We start from the raw sequence: 24,000 nt of genomic DNA, 5'->3' as shown, positions 1-24,000 counted from the left end.
TGGGGACCTGCTTAGGGGGACCCCAGTCCTCACTTCTGTGTGACAGACCAGGAGCTGTCCTTCCTTTCCCTCCACACCTGCAGGAGATGCTCCCAGCTTGAAAGGGTGCTTCAGAAACCAGTTCTAAACCCAGTTCTAAAACCAGTCTTGTTAGCACTATGGCTTTAAATTTTTTCTTTTTAATGTTTCATGCTGGCCAAAGGAAATTCTTTCCTCATTGAAGACAGGAAAATAAGGTCATTGTATTACATCCTTTGGAGCGTGTTTTTTGAGATGCCATTTACTTAAGTGGCAATTTTGATTTGGTTTTACTGTGGGTTTTCCTTCAGGATTGGTTTTCCCCTCTGAGACACAGGGGTTTGTCTTCCTGTTTTGGATGGTGGGAAGCCTGGGCAGCTTTTCCTGTATGATGTGCTCTGTATATAAGTGATCTTGCCTGAAATAAACTCACTTCCAGTTACTTAAGGGGAATCTAATAGCTGCTGCTTTGCTGCAGTTGCTCCAAGTGACAAAGAATTCCTTGGATATGAGCTTGTAAAATGGTTCTGTCGGTACAGGATGTTCAGTATTAAATTACTTTTATGGGATAATTTTCCTGTATTAATTGCTTGTACTTTATACCACAGACCAATTAAATCACTGCTTTCCCAGGGCTTGCTCTGTTCATTTGACAACACCAGAAAATATATGTGATCTGTTAAAATACATGTATTTAAGACTGCTCGAGGGGCGTCTTTAAGGCATAACATGATGACCTTTGCATTCTCTCTGTTTCCTCCAGGTATCCTTGGTGGGGTTTTTGTTTTTGCTAGGCCTGTACATCTCATCCCTGGCCTCCTGCATGGGAGGGCTCTATGGAGCACCCAGGATCCTGCAGTGCATCGCCCAGGAGAATGTGATCCCCATGCTTGCCTTCCTTGGACGTGGGGTTAGTAATTCTTTCTGCAGGATTGCTGTCAAACCTTCACCTGAACTTAAGAAGCCAAGATTTCTGTGTGTCTGTGGAGTGAGATGGGGGATGCATGAAATGCGAAGAGGGGAAAACTCAGGATCTGGTATCCCATACATAGGCAGAAAAGCCAGGAAATGGGTGGGTTTATGAAAAAAAACCAAGCATCCAGCTGTCTGTGGTCCTTTCCCTGCCTGTCCCTGTGTGCACTGCCTCTGCCCCGAGCCCTCCCACGAGGTTTGGCACTCACCCACCCGTGCGCCCTGGCCTGGGGCTCTGTGTCCTGCTCCTGTGCACACACAGCCCTTCCTGGGCTGCCATCAGTCCCCTCTCCCCCTGAGCCACTTCTTCAGGATGTGCCCAGCAGGACAGGCACTTATGATACAACTTTGCCTGTGGGGTTTTTTTGCAAACACCTTTATCTGTGTTGGTGCTGATCCCAGCCATGACCCAAGGAAGTGCTTCCCTCTCCTCTGCCCTCCTGCCCAGGGAAGAAGCCTGAAGCTTTTGTCCCAGCACTTGGTGAAATAGATAGTAACTGTCTCCTTACCTTTTATCTGTTTTCTTTCTTATTCTTCTTCCCTGTACATTTTCTTTGTTCTGTTCCTGTCCTCTGTGGTAGGCTCAGAGCTGAGCATGACCAGCTGTGATGCTATGGACTCGGTCTGTGTGCAGTGGAGAAGAGGACACTTCTTTGGAAGATAAGGTGCCTTCAGGACACTATTAAATAAATACAAAGAATAGATTTGAAAGGTTAAGTTAGGGTCTTCTAAGCTTTATATTGAAACAAAGTCTTGCTTGAAATATGACAAGAAGCTTTTTCCTTGCTTCATGAATAGTCTTTATGCACGAGTCATTCTGACATCAGTCACCAAGGACTTTGTAGTCTTGGGCTATACATCCATACATGATTTTCCCTTTTTCTGAACAGGGAGAAAATAACTCCATCACTCTCAATAATCTGCAGTACCTAACTGTCTATGCAGAGTGTCTGGAAAAGCCTTATCATGCTTTGCTCCTTCAGAGTGGCTTAAAAATACAGAAAAATAATTTTCAGTATTGATATTTATGAAGGTTTAAAAGTATTTAAATACTTTATAAATATAATAATTTTCTCTCTGTTATTTTATGTTTCTCAAAGCAGTTTTATAAACTAAAAATTATAATAATAGCAGGAAAAATAATAGTAATAATTGTAGGGAAATCAGGAGCAGTAATGACTGCAAAACTTCCAGCTCTTGAAGGCAGTTTTCAGGTGATCCCAGAATAAGCTGTTCTCTACTTGGCAACCCTTGTGAAATTCTCAGTGGTTTTAGCAAAGTTGATTTTCTCTCTTCCCTGATAGTTTTCTGTCTTTCTGTCAAATTTTCTGCTCTGAATTCCAAGCAGAGTGCCATGATGGGAAGGGCTCAAAAAGAGGTGAGAAATCAAAGGCAGATCACTTTTCCCCCTTCCTTCTCTCTCCCACCTTGGGAATTGTTTGGATTTGGTTTATGGAGAGTAATACATTTAATTTGTCCTTACCAATCTACTCCACATCAGTTCTTCTTTTTCATGGTTGAAGAAGGTGGTGTGGTCACCATAACCCCAGCTGATGGGAGGGACACAAATGTTCTCTGTGGAGTTAACTCCAAGCCAGATGCATCCTGAGATCCCCCCATCTGTTCCCCATCTCAGTACATCTTTCTGATACTGAAGATGCTTTCTGAGATCTGTGTTCCTTTGGCCCTGAGATGTATTTTTGTTCATTCTGAAAAGATGTAATGGTCCAGAACTTGTCCCCTTTTCTATTAATAAATAAGAGTGGAGGAAACAGAAATAGTTTCCATTTGAGCAGTGTGTTTATTAAAGAAGTAAATGCAGTTAAGTGAAAAGTTAAGATATTTTGTAAGATATCTTGTAAGATATTTTTAAGCAAAGTCTTTACACAGCTTGCACAGGTTTGTCAGGTGGCAAAATGGCAAGATGGTGCCTGGTCCAAGGTATGTTAGACCTGGGATTAAAGTTCATGAGCCCAAGGCTCAGGTATTCCCATTCCAATGCTCTTTGTTTTGTGCCTCTTTTCCTTCTCCTTTCCCTGCCTTCACCCAGTCCCAAAGGAGAGGCTCAGGCAATGTTTCTCCTGCCCTGCTGACACATGCCTGGGGTTGCTGGGGCTGACTGCAGCCCAGGCTCCCCACCTGCCCAGCCTCAGTGCTGCTTCCCTCTGCTGCTGGGAGGGATGCAGGGAGGGGAGCCCCACCTGCCAAGGCTCAGCACACCATGGGCTCAGCTCAGCTGCCTGCCAGGGCAGGGCCAGAAGCTGCTGATGTGCAGGTGGCACTGCTTCATGCAGAGCTTTTCCAAGGGCAGCATGAAGGGGCCTTTTGGGTAGGCAGTGATGCAGAGTCCTGTGGAATAATTAGAGAGGAACAGTTAACTCTAATTAACACGTTTTATTGCCAGACTTCCCATAAGCCCCACAAATCTCTCTGAAGGTTTATTGCAGCTTTAATGACATTGTTTTACCATGGAGATATGAGTGAGAGTGGATGAATTTACCACAGACAAAGCTTGAATAGGGCTTAGGGATGAAGTGGGAGCTCCACAGCTTTTGGCTTCCAGTCTGTTCTTTAATTTATTAGGCCTGTGAGCCTCTGTTTGTACATGCATGTATTTCATGACTGGGGGGTACTGCAGACAGCCCAGGTAACCACAAACAGCAGCTGAGCAAGTGGGGAATCCTCATGGCAAGGTTCATGGCTATTAATTTAAACATAATTTTGTTTTATTTATGAACTAGAAAGGCCCCAACAAGACTCCAGTGGCTGCAATTTGCTTAACAAGTCTCATCACCATGGCTTTTGTCTTCATTGGGCAAGTAAATGTTCTTGCTCCCATAGTCACCATCAACTTCATGCTGACATATATTGCTGTGGACTATTCCTATTTCTCACTATCCTTGAGCTACAACATTCAGCAGAAACCTGAAGAGATCCAGATGGGAACTGCTAGACCTGCTCACTCTTCCCAGCCTTTAATTTTCAACAAGCCCCCCAGCCGTGCAGCAGATGGGGTAATTCAAAGCAGATCAAATGGCACCTTGCTGGAATTCAAAAAAGACATGGACCAGCTTTTTAAACCATTTTTTAGTGAGCCAAGTACTAGCAAAAGAGAAGGAGCTGAGAATTTAACCCAAAAGGGCAAACGAAAGAAGACAAAGAGGCCGGCCAAGCAGACATTACAAGACAGCTTTCTCCTGGATCTGCATCACGATGCTCCCCTGGCTCAGAACGGCTGGGATGACTCCACGGAGCCCCAGGGGAGGCAGCAGGACGTGGATGAGCAGGGCAGCCAGTGGGATGCAGGTCTGGGCTCAGCACCCCCTGTGGATGCCCAGCACATACCCAGGAGGCTGGAACAGGGGGAGCAGCCCTGCAGTGAGGTGATGATGCTCCCTGGCCCAGGGGGAGAAGGTAAGGGCTGTAGGAGATGGGCATCTCCCTGTTCAGAGGAAATCCTTTATAACCTTGGTCCTCCCAGTGCTTTCCTGAAGGCAGGCATGAAACGAGGGGCTGTCATTCAGTGATTCATGGCAATAATATCATTTATTCCAGGTGAGGGTAGAGTTCATTGCAATGCATCACAGGAGAAGTTCCAATGCAATTTCCTACAGAAGATTAATCACAGGAAAGCAGGCAGGACTAAATTTAGTGTTGGGTTGTTTACGATATACTCATAATTCTTCACAGGCATGCTGAATGCTGCACATTAAAAAGGGTTTAGGTGCATCTTGGGATTTACTTCATCCTGGTGTGGGGTAGGATGGTTGGAGCCCTGTGACTAAAACTCAGGCTAGCTTAATGCAGTGGTCCCCACAACACAGGTGGAGTTTGTAACTCAACATCCATAGGTAAAGATCCAAATTTGTTCTGTTGGTGATGTGGGTATTTGATACAGCACCTGTGATACAGCACCTGTTGCTTTTATTAATGGGCCACTTTCTGCAAGCTTGGTGTGGGGTTTCATTAGTGCTGACTTCCTGATACCAGCAGCCCAGCTATGAAATTCCATCTTTTGAGGGAGGAAAGGAGAGCATTCCCACAACATGGAATAAACTTTAAACATTAAATAACTTTTAAACTCAACATCCATAGGTAAAGATCCAAATTTGTTCTGTTGGTGATGTGGGTATTTGATACAGCACCTGTGCGTGGAGTTTGTTATTCCCAGTGCTGCAGTGTTTCATCAGCATTAGTCAGTTAAGCTTCCTAAGCCCCTCTGAGGGAGGAAGGTATTATTCTTCTCATTTCACAAATTGTGAGGCTGAGGCAGAGATAGACAGACGTGGCCTTCAAATGGACTTAGTAGCAGAGCTGGCAACTTTTTTTGTTTTTTTCCTTGCACTTATTTTCAGTTTTCACAAAACCTTTCAGTTTTGGAGGTTTTGTTTTAACTCTGTTATACCCAGCTGCCAGCTAGAATTTTTGCTTTGGTTCCTGGAATCTGGAAATGTAAAGTAGAGAAAAAACCCCCCACATTACAGCACCTTTATAATTTTTTTTTCATTTTCTCTAGAATCATCTATAAAGCAACAAAATCCAGAACTGGGAATTCGGCAAATACCAGAAATGGTCTACTCCAAATTTTTCAGTCACTGGATTTCCTTTGCTGGTGTAAGTAATTTTCTTTTATTTTGAGCAGTGTTTTGTGATAGTAGAAAACAGAGGGACAGTCATCCCATACTGCAGTGTAAATACCAGTTTACACTGGTAAAAGTACCTTAAATAATGGCTTTTGATTCTCATATTCCAGGTCACCTGAACTAAATACTTAAGGTACCACACATCCAGCAGTTCAAATTCAGGGCAAGCCCAATGGCAAATTAAATTAAATAACAGGGAAAACCCCAAACAAACAAACAAACAAACAAACTCCAACCCAACTCAAAAATACACATTCAAAATCTGGAGTCTTAGGACTTTAAAGATGCATGGATGCATGGAATAAAAAAAAATCAGTGTCCCTCTTTTCCCTGTGTGCCAGTCTGCTTTTTCTTGCTGTGTAATGAATTGAGACACCATCTTAAAAGCTGTGTTGCTTTTATTGATGGGCCACTTTCTGCAAGCTTGGTGTGGGGTTTCATTAGTGCTGACTTCCTGATACCAGCAGCCCAGCTATGAAATTCCATCTTTTGAGGGAGGAAAGGAGAGCATTCCTACAACATGGAATAAACTTTAAACATTAAATAACTTTTAAATAGCTTCTGCCTCAAGTTGCTGAGAAGTTTAAGACATTTAAATTCATCTTGGGAAGATGGATTATTGGGCAGATGACAAGGAAAGGGTCAGATATGCATAATGAATGAGCCATATGGCTTTGCTGCATGGATGAAATGTGCATAGCTGTGCATAAAATGTAACAAACCCCTCAAACAGCCCAACAAACCCTGTTAGTTTAATCCTCAGATGGAGCTGGACACCTGCTTTCCAAATTCACCACTGCTGCTGCCAGCTCCTGGTGAGGGGTCCCACTGGGCTGCAGGGCCAGGGGTGGCTGGGAGTGGTGGCCCCTCTTTAGGATGGCATCTTTGGGAGGTTGTGTGCTGATGCCACCTCTGGCTCCCAAGTGCATGTCAGGGCAGAGCCATCAGCTCTCTCTTTTTCAGGGGAATTTGCTTATGGAGACGATGGATGAGCTCATTAAAGCAAACTTGGTTTCCTGTCAATAATCAGGCTTGGGTGGAGGTTGCATCAGAGCTGGGATGGGATTGACAATGCAAAATAAAATCACAAGAGCAAAAACTGGGTGTGTTTATTCATCCTGACTCCTTTCCCATCTGCCCTCTTTGACCTTCACCGATTGTGTCAGTTTGGGACCATTTTAGTTCTTTCTTTGTGTGCTGCCCCTTGCTGTTCCAAACACCTCCCATGGAGATGGTACCTCTGTCCCTGTTTGTATGCAACTTGAGCCAAATCTCCTCCTGAGCTGGTGAGCCTCTGGATGTTTCTCTGGGAGAAGCCCAGGCAGAGACCCACGCTGCCCCTGGGAGTCAGGGTAGCTCACTGGAGCTACCTCCATGCTGCTGAAGGTGACACTGTAAACCTGTGCTCTCCCTCCTTTTCGGAGTGAGACCAAACGAGGCTCCCTGTAACATGGAAACCCGAGCTCTGACTGTCCACATGGTCTTACCTCCCAGACTCTGGGGTAACCCCAAACCGTGTCTTTCCAACAGGCAATTGTGTCCCTCATCATAATGTTTGTCATTCAGTGGATCTACACCCTGGTCAGCCTGGGAGCAGCAGTTATTCTGTATTTCTACATTGGCCAAGTCAGCCCAGGACTCCCTCTTGGTGAGCTTTTTTTCTCAGTATTATTAAACCTGCTTTAAAATTCATTAAACTTTAATTTAACTTAGGAACTGAGAATCTTGTGTTTAATATGCAGGTGACACAGTAAATGATGACAATTTATTTCATTGCTGTTTTAATACATTTTCTCTCTGAGTCTTTAATTTTCTGTTAGATTCTAGCTGTAACTAGCGTTGGTGTGACAGTTTGAACATGGTGTTTGTTGCTGTATTGTATCATGCTTCAAATGGCAAAACCAGATACTAAGATTTGATAGGGATGGCATTTTGTAAATGTACCCCAGCAATGAGAAAAATCTGCTGTAAATAAGTTTTATTAAACCCAATCTAAACCCACCTGAGAGAAGTTTAAGGAAAATGGCAATTATGATGAGTGTCCCATCAAATCTCAGCATTCATAACTGTGGAACAAGAGAGCCTTTTGATTCCAGAGCTAAACACGTTGAATATGTTGGGAACATAATCTGGGAAAATACTTTAAGGCAGAGAGCATTAGAAAGATCTGTGCACATGATCGGCTTAAACAAGTTCAGAATTAAACAGTGGAGCACATTCAGCAAGCAGCCCATGAGAGCCCACAGCTCCTTGGCAAGGCCAGTGGGGGGGTTTGCAGTGCTCTGTGTCTCTGAAGGGAGAGACATGGTGTGGGCATCCTCACCTGCTCATGAGTCCCTCCATCCATCCATCCATCCATCCATCCATCCATCCATCCATCCATCCATCCATCCGCAGGTGTGTGAGGTGCACAGCTGAGTGCGTGCCTGGATGTGCAGTTTTTTGTCCAGGATGAGAAAAAAACAAGTATGAAATATGAGTTCATATGCAATATGTGCAGAAATAGCTACCTGGGTTTATTTAGGTGAAAGTTTATTAGACAGTAGGTAAGTACATACTAGATTTCAGAAATGCACATGATAAGAAACAAAAAACTAATTACCACCTTCTAAACGTTGCTCAACTGTTTTTTTCTACTCTTCAGTGATTTTCTTTCCATCTGTAGGGGATAGTAGAAAAGAGCTGAGATTGTGGAGAGTAGCTTCTAATTTGTATCTTTTGAAATATATGTAAGTTTTAATCAAGTTGTTTATGGCCCCCATTTATCAAACAAAACACAAATATTGTTTTCAGGTGTTGGAGTATATTTTGCCATTGTATACTCACTGTATTATATCTGTAATCTGATTTTGAAATATTTATCAAAAATTACTTTAATAAGAATTTCTCTGTCAGTGTGTAGAGGGTTTTGGAAGCTGATCTGAGAAATAGCAGCATGATTAGACATTTTGTTCTTGGTTTCTTTTGCACGTGCATTCTCATGCATACAGTGAAACAATGCACGGCTTTGAAAATGTTAGAAGTGAATGCTCAAAATTCAGCCTGACTTTTACTTGGCTGCGAGGGAATGTTATTTTGTGGTCACAAGGCTCTGATGATCTGTGAGTTTGTTCTTCAAAGGATCAAACAGCCCTTCTGTCTGGAAAGGCTGGGAGACACTGGCCTGAGATGAAGACCCTGGGAGGAGAAGTGCCCTGTGGTTGACACATCCCTTCCCTCTCTTCCTCCCCAGCAGCCTAAGCCAAATCCAGCAGGCACTGATGGGGCTTGGCTCTCCCTGTCCCTCACCAAACTTCTCCTGCTGCTTTTGCTTCCAGCTCTGGCACTTCCCTGCCCCTGCAGGGACCCAGTGCAGGAAACTAACTCTACTGAGAAATCAGAAAAGCAATCAGTGTTGGTGTAATAACTGAGCCAGCTCTCTGTGGGGTCAGACAAGAGGAAATGAATGGTGAGACCACAGCCACCCTGACTGAGGTTGGCTGAATGGCTCCTCCTGTCTCCCCATCCCTGCAGTGGGGATTTTTGCAGTCCAGGGTGTGAAAGGCACTGTGGTGGGTGCCTGGGCTTTGCTCAAGCCTTAGTGGGATTTAACAAGCTGTTGGGTTGGGAATGCATGGCTGTTCCCCACAGGAAATTTGGGTTCATACCTGGACAGTTGTTTAAAAGCCACAGCATGTAGGAAGACTGCAGGAATGTTCTCACTATCACAAAATCTTTGGGTACTGCAGGCAAGTGTGCTGATTTGAGATTTTATGCAAAAATTCAGTGGTGTAATGCTATTATGAGAGAATTAGCAGCATACTGACTTCTTGTGCCTTTTCTCTGTAGGCACAGCAGCAAATTTCAGTTTCTTTGGCTGGATTAAGTCGGTTTTGATCACTTCATGCAGGTTGGTACCAGTCACTTGGCAGTGACCAACCCACTGCTCCTTGTTCCCGTGACCCACTAATGAGCACAGACAGGGCTGGAAGAATTGACTTGCTTATTACCCTAAGCAGTCTTTCTGCCCCTTCTTGCATACTCAGGTTTATTCTTGCTTAATTGTAAAAGCTGTAAAGGGCTGCTTGCTGCCATTAGCCTGTCATATGGTTGGCTGTGTATGTGGGGAAGCAGGAGTCTCCTCTGCTTTGTGAGTGGGAATGTCAGCTGATAAATGTCTCTTGGTGCCTGAAGCTTTATCCTACCCCAAAGGTCTGTGCTCAAAATCTATGGCTCAGGTTGAACTGGGAAGTTTGCAAGGAAATGAGAAATTTGAGACTCCTTATCTTCCACCTATCATTCACTGAAAGCAAATTCCTCTGGTAGTGGTGGAGAGAGGAAATCTGGGGTAGGGGAGCTGCAATAACTTTAGGGCAAATATGATAAACAGGGTGTTTGGTGAAGGAACCCTTCAGTATTGAGTTTGCATGGGACTGCAGTAGCATTGTCTTGGGGTTTTGATTGCCAGAAGACCTTGAGGGGGTTTTTTGGTTGGTTATTAACTAATTTTCTTAAACTTATTTGATGCTATTAATTATTAATTCCATCACATTGGGTTTCCTGTAGCAGCTTATGAGCACCTCTGCCTCTGAGCAGTGGGCTTTGAGTTTCTCAGTGGTTTTCTCAGAGTTTTCCCTCTGAGTGGGCTTTGAGTTTCTCAGTCTGTTGGGTTTCTTTTTTGCTGGGGTGAGTGAACACCGTAGTGAGGACTGCGCAACACGAGCTGCCATGTATTATATGTGCCAATTTGCTGGCTCCTTCAAAATAAATGAAAGTCCAGGCAATTAAGCACATTGGTCTGTCTTGCCAGGTCCTGTCTCTGCCCACAGTTTCTATAACATGACCACATGTTTTGGTAAGCAGAGGTGGTTGGGGAGAGAAGCCAGGGGTGAAGGATTTCTCTGAGGTCCCCATGGTAGGCCTTAGACATAACAGCACTTAATTTATACCTTAATTTAAACCATTTAACAAAAGATTCTTATGGAATTGTGATGCCTTTGCATCTTCTCAACAGGTAAAGGATTGACCTTTGAGGAGTGGGGGAATCAGCACAGGCTCGGTCATTGGCACTTGGTGATGATCCTCCAAGTATAAAAACTTGAGAGTTCACTGCTCTGAGAGGTCTCACTCAGAGGGAGGTGCTGGTCCCAGCCCACTGTGGGCCAGGAGAGCTCAAAGGGTCTCACTCTGGGCTGCTGCTTACTGTGTAGCAAGAGAGTTGGCTTTGCTCATAGTAATTTTCCATCCTGGCCAGTTTTTGTCAGCAACTTTCTTTGAATGCTCTATAACAAAAAGGTTCTTCCACTTGGGTTGTTACTCATGCAAGAAAAGTAAGTTTCCAAGGATATTCACTAAAAACCAGGAGCTGTCAGCATTAGCTCCCTGGAGCAGACAGTTTCTGATAAGCTCAGGAGGAGCTGAGCCCAGGTGCTGTTTGCCAAGGCTCAGGCCTAACAAGCATTTCTCAGATCACAGTGCAGCCCAAGGGGCAGGGGAGTGGGATGCACCACCACATGTGCTTTCTGAATATCTCTGAGTAAGGGATTGTCCCCTGTCCCCTTGCACAACATCTGCTGGACTGGTGACACGAGCCCAAGCCAAGGGTGAGGAGTTAGGGCTGGGAACAGGGTAAGTGGGGCCATGCTGAAATTCTGCCAGAATTACTCATGGCACAGTGAGCCAGACCCTGCTGCTTCATGCCCCGGGCAGCTCTGTCTGCCTCCACCCCAGGCAGACTTGTGGCTGGTCATTTGAGCTCGATGCCTCTGTGATGGCAGAACAGCATTTTCCTCCCAGCTGTCCTTTGGTGCATCTCAGTCATGTCTCCTGCCCGTTGTCAGAAATCCCTGTGGGAGTCTGGCTGAGGTGTGGGCTTCATGGAGAATGACCACACGTGGAAAGGAGAAATTATCCCTGCCTCTTGTGTGCAGAGGTGCTGTGGTCACAGGGGGATTTTATCTTTGGGTTACCAGACCAACAAAGTCCTTGGTTCTTAGGTCAGTGCAATCGATGCGCAAAGACCCTGCCCAGAAAGGCTGAGGGGAGATCTGGTGAGTGCCCAAGGTGGAAACTGATCCTGGTTTTCTCCTCTCAAAGAGTGCAATCTCTGGGTCAGCCAGCCAGCTTGGTCACCTTATCCTGGTGCCAGGGCTCCTGCTCTTATTGGCACAAAGACACCTTGGGCTCTGCTTGGGAGTGGGGTCACTTCAAAGCCCATCTACCTTGTGCTGCAAAAAATTGCATTGAAGTAATTTAGAAGTTTTTTAAGAGCCCTGTTTTCATGAAATCTAGTCAAGATATTTTAATGAATTGGAGAAAATGAATAAATCCCATTAAACTGTAAGGGAGTTGGAGGCAGCCAAGTGTTCTTGACACCTCTAAGGCTCTTAGGTGCTTGATGAGGTCTTAGTGCTATATTTGTCTTACAGTTTTGATTTTAAAATGCCAATAAGGTTTTCTTAAAATCAGCTTCTGGGATAAGAGATTGCAGGAAAATCTCCTGTTTTATATAAAAGTTACAAAAATTATTACAATTTTTTTATTGCTTAAGAAACCTTAAAATTATATTTTTCATTAGAAATGGTTTGTGCTCCTTCTTCTCTTGTTTGGTGTGGAAGGTGTTGACATAGCCAATATCCAAAGAGGAAACCCATTTGTTACAAAAATGTTTATTTTGCAGGGTATACTTGGGGAAAGGGAGAACTTTTTTTTTTTTGTGCCTTCTAAGGAAAATGCTCTCAGGTGAACTCTGTGCCTCCAAGGGGCACCGAGCAGGATTTAGCCTCTTCTGGAATCACCCTGCCTTGCTGGCACAGCCGAGAGCATGGCTGGTAATGGACAACAAACACGGGGTGATGCAGGCACCTCTGCTTCTCTGTTTGCAGGAGAAGGCCCACTCCCAAGGAGCAGATCGTGGTGACACCATCCTTTGCAACAGTTGGCATGGAGACCAGGCAGCTCACCGAGGAGAACTCAGACTTCGCCTCACGGGACCGCTACCACCAGTCCTCCCTCATCAGCAGGGAGGAATTTGGGAGCCAGTTCCAGTGAAGGACAAACACACACACACACACAAAAAAAAATCAATCCATTACTTCAAAAAGCATTTAGAAGTGCTAATGGCTGCCACGGGTGCCTTTTGAAATACTTGAATGTACGCACAAAGGATGTGAATAGCTATTTATGTATTTGAGGCTTGTTTGTTTATGCAAACTACAGCATTGCTGGGCTTCAAACCTTACCCAAACTGAGGGGAGAAAATGGAAATGAAAGGGCCAGTTCAGGGAAGTGATGAGTTACTGAAGACAGTATAACCCTTTTAAAGAATTCAATTATAAGCCCTATTGAGTTCTAAAAACGGTTGCTGCTCTAAAAGCTTACAAAAACCATTTCAGATGTCCTCTGGGTGACTGGGGACACTCTGCCTGGGAGCAGTGACGTTGACAGCAGGAGCCAGTGCCCCACTCCCAGCTGTGCCACGGATGGATGCGACCTTCCAGGTCAATTCACTTCTCCTCTAGGCATGAATTTCCCTGCTTGCAATACAGTAATTTTCTACCTCAGCATTTCAATTACCAAGGTCTTAGAAAGTATTTTAAGACATTAGACAATAGGCCAGAATCAGTGGCAAGTAAGAGAAGATTATGAAGTATATTCACAACTGAAATTGCACATTTAAATGCAGTAATGCAGGATAATGACCTCTTCTGTAAAACTGTGAAATTATGTCTTAGAAGCTGTTCATAGTTATTTCCCACATCCTTTCTGATGTGAGAGCTGAGACCTGGTGAAATAGCTAGGCCCACTTAGAGCATCTCCTGGCTGAAGGGACAGGTGGTTCAGAATTGCTTTAGCAAAATAACTTTACCCCCAGCACCACACATCAGTTCTGACATTACGAGGAGGGGGAAATCACTGCCTTTCACTTTGTTTTATCTTTGATAATTCCAGCCTTTAGATTATTTATTTCTCCTTCTGTGCAATAAAAGCCTGAGACACCAGGAACTCCTCTCTGTCCATTCTGTGGGCACTCTCAATGCCTTTGAGCACCATTCCCCTTGCCAGAGAAGTGCCCTGGGGTTGCTGGGTGGGTGATCCCATCCCATGGCCTGGCCAGCTGCAGCTTTGGCTCTTTCCTTTTTCTTACAGAGGGAGGCACAGGAGGCTTTCTGCTGACGTGGAGAAAAGAGCCACCTTGGCGCACTGCGCAAAGTGTATTCATTTTTCAAGGTTGCAGGTCTTTGACTAAGTGCTTTTAACTTTAATTATCTCAATAGAGGCAAGAGGAAAGTTGTGTTTGTGTGACCTGCTCTGACCCACCTCAAATTAGTCACTCAGTGTTGGAAACACCTTTCCAGGATTCCTTCCTGCCTGCCTCTTGCTGTTGGTTTCCAAAGAATCTGAATCTGCTGTGTGGATTTTGGGCCCATGTTGAAGATTCTCCTGGGGCCAGTGGCTCCAGAGAGCCCTCCCTGTGCTTGCAGCATCCTTAACCTTGGCAGATACTCCTGCTGTGCAAACTTCAAACACTCCTTGGTGCTGCCCCACTGCTGGCAAGCTGCTTGGTGCTGTGTTGCAGTTTCATACCTGACCATAATGCCATTAATGTAAAATCTTGTATTTCACAAAGTCCGGTCACAGGCGTGGTCCCTTTCCTCCCGAGTCAAGGATTGCTCAGCTCCACATTTCTCTGTAGCTTGAAAAAAAACCAAAAAACAAACCCAGAGCATGGCATGAAGAGATTAAAAGGCAGAAATTCCTAGGTAGCTTCTTTGCTGGCTACTAAACAATTTCATTCCCTCCTTAAAATAAGCCATGAGTTAGGAGATCCAGAGAGGGAGGGTGGGGAAGGTCCTTGGCTGTGCATCTCGCTCACTGAGGAGTTGCACTGGTTGAAGCCAGATAATTTGGTGGAGAGTGTTTGCCTCCACGTGCTGCTGCTGGAGAAACTCTATCACCTCCTTCACTGACACCTCCACTACCCCAGCAGGAAGCAGCTCCTTCTATCACCTGGTAAGCACAGGCACCTGCTCCTTCTCTTGGAGCTGCAGGGAGAGATTCATCACACAATCCTTGCTCCATTTCAGGTTAAGAGTACAACAACCTTCCATGCTGATCTTCCCTGGAGCATTAGCTCTGGTGCAGTTAATGATAAGAGTGCCAAGAAGCCTTGTTTTAGTAATCTTGCAGTCTGGGTAGCATTGGAGACCCCATGAGACACTACAGGAACACAGGGCTTTGCACATCAAGGAAACTTTTCCAGCAGGAAAGAAGGAAAGCAAGCAGTTGTACAGCTAAAGATCATGGTGTCACTTCAAAAATGGTTGTAGCTTTGGTAGCACTCTAAGAAAAATGGGTGAAATTAGGTGGGCAGGAATTTAGCATCTTCATATATAGTGGCTGAAGGGAAGAAATGTGGGGGCACTGCTCCTGTGAGTGGAAATGTGCTGCTTTCATCCCCTCAGAGCCCAGCTGAGCCTCCACATGCTGGGGATTTCATGAAGCTTCAGATTCCCTGAAGGTGAGTTTGGGGCCCAGCTCTGAGCATCAGGTGCCTTGTTGTATATCAAGGTTGCAGCTTGGCTAATGCAATTATGGAAAAGCCTTATGGTTTTTAAAGCCATGTGAGCTTTTTTATAATCTATAATTATTTTCCTTTTGGTTTGAAATTTTATTTTTTTTAGTTATTATTATTATTATGCAAGAAATGAAAATGTTCTGCAATGGGTCAAGGTGTGAAAACATTTTTTCTTGAGAGAGATGTGGATATGGCACACGGTTTGGTTCCTTTTGGAGGCTCCAGCTGGTGGCTCTACTTTTGATGGTTTCCTTTGCAGAGCATACAAGCACAGAAGGCGGGTGGGGATAAATATTTTATTACTTGCCTCGCAGTACTGCCTGGAAGCTCATGCTGCATTTATGATCCCTTAGCACTAAGCGGGTCCAGAAATTGGAATTTTATGCCTCAAAAAACTTCCAGCACAAATAGTCAGGACTAAGAGTGGGCAGAAGAAAAGTGAAGTTTTGTTGTGATATTGGCATTAAGAGACAGTTTCTCAGTTGGTATAAATTGTCATCCACCTGGATCTGTGTCCCATTAGGAGCCTGCACAGGGAGAATCAAGCTCATTAAATCCATATCTTAGCTCAAAGTTCTCTTTTTTTTTTTTTTTCTCCACTCTCCTCTTGGCTTCTCTTTATCAGCCTTGAGTTTCCCTCAATGATCATTGCTGTGTATGGTGGCCAAAATATCACACACCTGCCATGGTCACTTCTTCACAGCAGATAGCTGTGACCACAGCGCTGAAGCAGCAGAAGGGTGACAATATGAAATGATGCTTGTGTGCATGGCTGAATTAAGGCACAGGGGGCTTTCTGTGCCTTATGAGGTGGTTTGCTCTCGCCCATGTGCCTCAGATTTAGATTCAGACAGGCAGAGTTTCGTAAACAGCATCATACTTATACCTGCAAGGTCAGAAGAGATTTGCTGAAGCACAAGAGCCAGCCTAGTATTAACATTTAGGTTAGTGGGAAATGGAAGTTATTTGAATTATTGCCCTTGCTTGGTGAATTTTAGAGAAGGTAATTACAGGGATAAAAGAGAGGAGATTTTGTAGACAACCTATAAATTTGTTAGCTCTGTATGAAAGTGGAATATAACGCACTTGTTATGTTCTGCAGTGGTGTCTTGCTGCAACCCAGATTTGGCACAGCATCCCTTAAACCTAAGACAAGGTGAGACCTCAGCGGTAACAGCCTCAAAAGCTACGGATGAGAGGCTCTAGCAGCAAACTGCAGGCTAAAAATAAATCACTTTAAAGCCCATACGGCACAGGAGAGGCTCCTTTCCTCTCTGCCTTCTGCTCTTCGTGGCTTTTTTCACATGATTTTTATGCTCATATCCCCCAATACCTGGGATTTGCCCTCCTTATGCAAGAGCAAACAGAACCTTGGGTGCTCCCAGAAACTTAGTGATAGAGGAGCACACCTGTAACTTTATTGGATCCAAGTGTCCCTTCTAAATTTCACTGGGGCTTCTTTCCAGGGCACTGCTCCGAAGTGTTTAGCTCAGCTCCACAATAACTGGGTGTGCTCCAAACCAGAGCTGGCTGAAAAAGGTCCTGAAAGAAATAAATAAGAAATTTAGAATTGCTTCTTCTCAGATAGATTTGGAAGGCTGATTTATTTTTTTCCCCTCAGAAAAGATGGGATATTTTTTTTTTCCAGTGACAGGATTCAAAATGGGACATCATTTCAAGTTGTGCATTTTTCTGTGAGGGATGAAGAGGGATCATAAGACCCATATTCATCCTGACCTCCAAATGTCAAATACCTGGAACAAGCAGTTTTTGTTAAAATAAATCAATAAAATACCACCATCCCCAAAATTTCAAGAATAATGGTCACGTATTAAGTGCCTTTTGGATGATTGGTATCTGTTAATGGATGGCTTGTGGCATCAAGAGGAGATGCAAAGGAAATTAATTACTCAGGAACTATTTGTGCACTTTGGAAACTCAGGGCTTTTAATAACAAATTCCAGGAGGAGAAAATATTCACTTTGTACCTTAATTCATCATCAGCTTAAAACTTGTCTGAGGTTTATGAGCCTGATCCAAGATTTGGACAGATCTGGGATGAGTTTCAAGGGAGCTGCAGGAGTTTCATGACATTGGCTGTGCTGCGAAAGGCTCCTATGGAACCAGAGGACTGGTCACTGTAATCCTCCCAAAATGCTGCAGAGATGCCTCTTCTGCAGAGACTCTCATGTTTTTTACTGATTTCAGACCAAAACAATGTAGAAACCAGCAAATTTTGTCTTGTGTCTCTAGCCCCTCAATCTGGAAAATGGAAACCAAGGTGAAATAAAAACACTATCTGTTTTTCCTCCCCCAAAACAAGGTAATGGGCAGGTTTCAATTAATCAATATCAGTCATGTTTTATATATAGCTTTGTTAGAGGCTTCCTGTGTTGATGAGGTTGTTTGTTTATTTGAACTCCTTTGCTGTGTGTGGAATGTGCCGCTTGCTTTCAGATGGAAGTGTTAAATGTGTTCTGTACGTAATTTGGGGAGGCGTTTGAGGTCACAGCCTCTTTCAGGAGGATGCTGTGGCATTACTCGACATCAGGCCTTGCCTGGCCCATCTGGCTCGTCAGACACGATTTCATGCATTTAAATCTCCTATTACAAGGAGGGTGGGGAGCAGCCCTCGGCCTGGAGCTGCCCTGGAAGCAGCATCAGCAGGATGCAGCAGCGGAGCGTGCAGTTGTGCCATGGGGATAAACAACTCCAGCAGCACACAGGGAAAAGCCAAGTGCTGGTGGCCTTCACCGAGTGCTTGTTCTCCACACAGCCCCCTCCATCCTGCTGCAGTTCTTCCTTCTCCCACCACTGAAGCTTCTTTCCCAGCCCCAAGGAGGGTGTCAAATTCATCACAGTGGCAGGGCTGATATCCCCTGCACACTGCCCTCTGCAGCTCCAATGGGTAAAAGAGTATTTTTTGAATAAAAACCAACAAAGTGAGGTGTTTTTTTTCTCTGTTGTGGCTGTTGAAACTGGAGCTCAAAAACATCAGTCATAAATGGACTCCTTCAATGCAGCGATATTCCTTACGAAACCTTGAAGTAGGAATAAAAAATAAGATGGCAGGAAAACACAGTAGCTTTAAATTTACAGGCACTAAACCTTGACAAATCAGACTCCTGTGGGGGAAGGGACTGCATTTAGGAAGTCTGAAACTGCCTGAATATTGGTGTTTCCTTTCCAGGTGCTTGTAAATAATATGCTGCTCATGGAACCACGATGGAGAGAGCAGAGAGATTATTTTCTGATGGTGAGTACTGGTTTAGGCCCACGGGTTCACACTTGTGGGGCCTTTGCTGGGGCTGGTGAAGGCAGCTCACCATTGCCATGGGTTCAGAGGCTCCAGTGGCATTCCTGTCCCACCTGTACTAAGCCCTGCCAGGATGTGGCTCATCCAAGGGCAGCACGGGGCCCTCTGGCCAGCGTTTCCTGACAAGTGCCCTGTGTGGCTCAGAAATGCAGCAGGTCAGGCAGGTTTAATGGCAGATTTCGGGAGGACATCAGCTACCCCCTTCCCCCACACCCAGAGGGGGTTAATTCAGCCTTCCCTGCTTCCCTGCAGGCTGGGCTGTGCTATGGGGGCACCACGGGGGAAGGGTGAGACAGAGCCATTCCATACCAACATGGGCTGCTCCTGCACAAGCGTTTGTCTTGCATTTGCCTGTGTCTGCTATGGCTCTCCATGGGCCTGTTGAGTGAAACAGTAGGAAGAATTTATTGAGACTTTTGGAAAAGCATTTGATACTGTGCTTCCTGCTTCTTGGATTTACAGCTTGGAAGGAGTGGGGAGCTGCTGTGTGGCTTAGATGTTAGGGAAGTGTCTTGGAAAAGGTGGGAGAAAGAGAATGAGCTCTAGACTTGGTATTAGGGCCCTCAGACTTGAGAGTGAGTGGACAGGAGAGCATCCATTTCATGTCAGGGCGAAGTTCGGCTTTCATTTGGCCCCTGGAGCCCTGAGTGTGCATCCTTGGCCTCAGGAAAGTTTCTTCTTCAGTTGCCTTACCTGTATTGCACAGTTAAAAGTGCCATTTTCTGGCTGGCAAGTGTTTCTTTCCAAGGACTAACAAATCTTTCTAAAGAACCATATTTATGACTTACTGCCTTAGGAATTGGTAGCGTGGAGTTGTGCATTTCATGTATAAAGATATCCCCAAGTGTTTGAGCTGCTGCATTGCACTACCTGTGCCATCTCCCAAAGTATCAAAATACTTCATAGTTCTTCCCCTGAGCTTTAGCTGTGTATTGGTCTCTCTGTCTTATGAAGACAGAAGCTTTGTTTTGCACAACTATTCCATAAAAAATGTGTAAATACCTGGCTACAGAATGAAGAAGCCTAAAAATGTTCTCTGTAGAGCAGGCACCTTGGTGTTGCCTGTGGCTTCTGGGTCACTCCATTTGCCAGGACTGGTGTGCTTACTTGCATGACTAAAGCATAATCATGATTGGTTTGTGCTTCATGTCCAAAACTGACCAGCTTGACTCGTTCCTTGGGTTTAGGCAAATTTGAAGCAAGAAGATGGCAAAGCTGTAGGGAGTAGACTAGAGCATGGATTGATAGAGGGATGCCTCAGAGATGGCTTTTCCCAGGGCTTTCATCCATGATTATTCCAGCACCAGAATGAGGATTTCTGGGCATGCTTCATGGTGAAGTGGTGTGGGAAGGTGAGGGGAAAAAGCATTTGCACATGGAGAGAAAAGCCCAGGGGCAGAGGAGAGCGAGTCCTGTTGGGGTAAAGCCCTTATCGTGCTGGTGTGAGCTCATCAGTGCCACCTCTTGGGTGGAAAGAGGCTTCCAGGAGAGTTCGTGTACGTCAGCCACCGACTTCTGCTTTTGGTGAGGATCAAACCAGCAGCGGGGGCTGGGGACCCGACCCGGCTTTGCTCCAGGCTGCAGCCGCCCGGACACGGTGAGTGTCACCAGCCACCCTCCCCTTCGGAAGGTCGGGTTCTGCTTGGCTTGTGGAAATTAACTCTGATTCTGAAGCAGCTCGAGGGAAAAGTGCAGGGCCCAGGAGCGACTCGAGGGCAGAGGTTGGCCAGGTTTGTGCTCCCTGGAGAGGGAGAGCTCAGGGGGAGCCTAGACCTGGCACATCGGGATGCCGGCAGCCCTGCAAAGCCCAACCCACTGCTCCGCGGCGTGCTCTCTCCCAGAACTAGGAGCATGAAATTATGAAGGGGAATTTCAGAACAATGAAGGGAAATCCTTTGCCTCCCGTACAGCCCGGCCTGGGAAATTCACCACTGCCAGAAACCGTACCCTCAAACGCTGCTGCTGGCGTTCAAAGGGGAGCCAGCTTTACAACCAAGAAAAATGCTTAAGTTGCTCATCCAGGACTCGATTCGATGGGATTTAGGCTCGGGGCAGAGCAGTGCGGCGGGGGGTGACCGTGTCCCGGGTGCGCTGCCCGCACGGAGCGCGGAACCGAACCGGGGCAGGGGCGCCCTGGGCAGGGGGCCGTGCTCGCCCGGCGCGGCTGGGAGGTGCAGCAGCAAAATAAAGTAGAAGTAAAAAGAAGGGTCGTTATCATTATTATTATTATTATTGTTACTAGCAGTACCACTCGCGGTGATGCCGCAGGCAGCCGGCTGAGGGAGCGGCGGCCCGACGGCTGCGCGGGGCGGGAGGGGGCGGCCGCTGGGGGCCGGGCCGGGCCGGGGGGGGGGGCCGTGGGGAGTCGGGCCATGCCGAGCCGAGCCGAGCCGCGGCTGGGTGATGTCAGGCTCGAGGAGGAGCCTCCGCCGCCTGCCCTTTTACTTTCGGGCGCCGGCACTTGGCCGCAGGCTGCCGCCGCTGCTGGCCGGGCCCCCCCCCCCCAGCCCCTCCGCTATGGGCACCCCGCACTTCTAAGGCGCCGCCCCGAGGGGGGGGCACGGGGATCTCATTAAAAAATCGCTGTTTACGTGGTTATTCATTGCCCCGCGCCGGGTATGTGAACAGCCACCCCCCTGCCCCCCCCGGCTCCCCTTCCATCCACCCCCAGCGCCATGCCGGCAGCCTGCACCCTGCTGCTGCTGCTGGGCTTGGGGCTGGTCCCGGTCCCGCCGGCCGGGTCGCTGCCCCTCGCTTCCCCACGGCGTCTTCCTCCACCTCCCCCTCCTCCTCCTCCGTCCCGAAACCGTCTCGGCCGCCCTTCCTCGCTTCCCGCCGCGGGACACGCCGGCAGCCCGGGTGAGTGCCCGGGTGGGGATCGGGAGAAGGGCAGGGACGGGCTTTCGTCCCGGCAGCGCTCGCAGAGTGCGCGGGGCGGCATCGGGCGGGTCTCTCGTGGCGTGGGACCCCGCGCAGCATCGCCACTGGGGCTGCCGAGCATCCCGGAGCCGATTCAGATGGGCAGTGTAACACTCCCCCCGCCAATTCCTTTTCCTTTTTAACCTTGCTGATCGTGCTACAGGCAGCTGCTTCAGCGGGTGAAGGTTTGGGATGGGAGTGGTGGGTGGGAAAGTGTAAACACGTTGTAGCTGTGGGGACTGACTGGAAGGCGAGCGGTGGAAACTTCGCCGAGGAACTTGAGGAAGGTTTTGGGGGCACCAGGAGTGCTGTCCACGGGTGCCTACCCTTCCAGGTGGGAAACGGGGGGCTCCTGTAGGTGGTCTTCAGGGTCTGGGTTGCCTCCTGCTTGTTTCCAGAAATGCTCTCATCTCACCTTAGGTACTGACCCCTGTCAGGTGTGGGGACAGATGCTATCAGCTCTCTATAAAAACCCTCTTCTTCTACGTCGCCTACAGGCTGTCAGATTAGTCACGTATAAAGTAAAATTTTTCCTTGCTTGCCACATCTACAGTGCTATTATCACTGGCAATGCCTAGTTTCGTGCTATAAGGATTGTGCTGAATTTGGTTTCAGCACAGGATAAATCTTATTTTTCCCAGAACGAGCAGGGATGTTTCAAGTGTCATTCAGTAAACTGGCTCACTTACTCACCAAAGAAGGCACATAGCTCTAAGGATGACTAATTCTCAATGAGTTTGGAAAGCACTGAGTGTCTGCAGGTGGTATAAGGAATCCAATATGTCAAATTAATCCTGCGTAGGTTTTAAGTGGGTTTTAGGATTCATTGCTTGCCTGAGTTGGACTGTCAAATTTTATCTTTTAATTTCTGATGTGGAGAGAGTATTGTGCTTTGGAACTTGGAGTTTAGTTGCGTGGAGCTGTAAAATTTCAGGAAATGTGACAAAGTACATTTATAACCTTTTCATTTTCTTCACAAACCCAAGGCATTTGTAGGACGTATCCACACTAGACCAATGTATAGCTAGGGATATCAGCTGGAATGGAGCCTGCAGTGGATTAGAAAGCTCCTAACTAGCAGTGCTTGTGAGAGCAGCTTTGTGACTAGGATACTGCATGGAAATGAAGGAGATTTGGGTCTGTTCCCAGCTCAGCTACTTCTTTGTGCCACTCCAAGTATCAGTTTGCCCTCCAAACTGGGAGAGAATAACGCTGTTTTACCTGCTACCAACCTTGTGAAGATAAAATCTGCAACTTGCCAGCAAACTGCTCACCTATTATTTGATGAAAGCTGTGCAAATTCCTCACTGGACAGAAAAAAAATATTTAATTTCATCTCAGCTTTCAGTCTGGCATCTTTTCCTGTGACCTTGATGACTCCTGAGAGTCAGTAGAGGAATGCATTTCCTTTGTTAAGAGTCTGAAAAGCTCGAACTATCTGTCCACATGCTGGAAAAGCCACCAGTGCCTGGCTGGCCTGCTCGGGGGTGAAGGCTTTGCTCCGTGCAGCACTGCTCAGCAGCCACAGGTGCTTGTGAATTATGTCAGCCACAGCCAGAAGGAGCAGGGCATGCAGTGAAGGAGTGATAAATAGCCCAGCAGCAGCTCGCTCCCCAGCAAACGGCGTCATGAATTACACCGGGTCCTGACAGCTGCGATTCACTCGCTGTTAGCTCCAGCTCTATGCCTGTCAGTCAGGGGATTGTCTGCTGCTACAGGAGCAGCCTGGGGGATCTCCTGAACCACCCTCGGGCTGAGCTGCAGACCCCTGAGCATTCCCTGTTTGTGTCACCACTGCTCCTGCCCCTTTCCCACCTTTGAAAGACTTGCTTGAAGCGGGAGGGCCATTTCTTGTGAACCCATCACCCTGGCGCTACCAGGAAATGAAGATTACATCTCCCTTTGCAGCAGTCTGGGGCTGGGTGGCAAAAGCCCTTTCTCAGGCGGGGCTTAGTGAGCAGATGGTGAGGCGGTGGGTGTAGAAATGGGGCTTTTGAGCCTCTCACAAAGCGTGGGGCAAGGCAGGGCTGCCCTCGCAGCCTCTCTGCCTTCCTGAGCCTGTGCCTCAGCCTGCATCTGCCACCCTCCCTGCCAGACCCTCTGTGGGCTTGTCTGCTGAGAGATGAGGACAGATGGCTTTAGCCTGTGTTTATAATACAGTCTGAACCCAAGGAGAGTAACACAAGTTAAAAAAAAAAAAAAAGAGGTGAAGTAGGAAGCAAGGAAGCTGGTGACGGTAAAGTTAAAGCATTATCAAATCCCTCCATGAAATCTCTTCTGGCAGCTCCTTCACATGGGCACTGAGTGAGCTGAAGGGCACTGTCTGCCCCAGCCTGGATCAGGACAGGGTTTGGTTACAAGCTCTGTCCTGCAGCTCTCGGTATTTCAGGTTTCCCTTCTGTGAAATGGGAGTAATTCCAGTGGCACCACAGGGACAGCAGAGGTAACACTGAGCCCCTGACAAAGTCACTATGGCTGGGGTCCCCCTGTTCCTGCCATGTCCCTTTTCCTGCTACTTCTACCCACACAGGTGCCCTGCCACGGTGCCCAGCATGGAGCCGCTGGCAATGGGCTTT

At 46.7% G+C, this 24,000-nt stretch overlaps 2 protein-coding genes across 8 annotated transcripts in view; both read left to right on the top strand.

The window, feature by feature from the left end:
• SLC12A8 (solute carrier family 12 member 8) overlaps positions 1-12,725 on the top strand; it is a 51,174-nt gene extending 38,449 nt beyond the window's left edge. For 3 of the 5 annotated variants that reach the window (XM_064435082.1, XM_064435084.1, XM_064435085.1), the window contains 7 exons: positions 782-928; positions 3,732-4,404; positions 4,546-4,626; positions 5,507-5,604; positions 7,164-7,281; positions 9,462-9,522; positions 12,497-12,725. In XM_064435082.1, coding sequence (XP_064291152.1) covers positions 782-928; positions 3,732-4,404; positions 4,546-4,626; positions 5,507-5,604; positions 7,164-7,281; positions 9,462-9,522; positions 12,497-12,662 — 1,344 coding nt within the window. In that variant the 3' untranslated portion in view covers positions 12,663-12,725. The remainder of the gene's footprint in view (positions 1-781; positions 929-3,731; positions 4,405-4,545; positions 4,627-5,506; positions 5,605-7,163; positions 7,282-9,461; positions 9,523-12,496) is intronic. The other 2 variants (XM_064435083.1, XM_064435086.1) reach the window with 1 other exon arrangement.
• An 8,137-nt stretch (positions 12,726-20,862) lies between these two features.
• Positions 20,863-24,000, top strand: part of HEG1 (heart development protein with EGF like domains 1) — a 51,694-nt gene continuing 48,556 nt past the window's right edge. For all 3 annotated transcript variants that reach the window (XM_064435055.1, XM_064435056.1, XM_064435054.1), the window contains exon 1: positions 20,863-21,364. In XM_064435055.1, coding sequence (XP_064291125.1) covers positions 21,181-21,364 — 184 coding nt within the window. In that variant the 5' untranslated portion in view covers positions 20,863-21,180. The remainder of the gene's footprint in view (positions 21,365-24,000) is intronic.

This window comes from Passer domesticus, chromosome 10 (genome assembly GCF_036417665.1).
Source record: "Passer domesticus isolate bPasDom1 chromosome 10, bPasDom1.hap1, whole genome shotgun sequence".
Taxonomy (NCBI): domain Eukaryota; kingdom Metazoa; phylum Chordata; class Aves; order Passeriformes; family Passeridae; genus Passer; species Passer domesticus.
The sequence above is the reverse complement of the archived record's forward strand: the minus strand, read 5'-3'. Positions and strand labels throughout refer to the sequence as shown.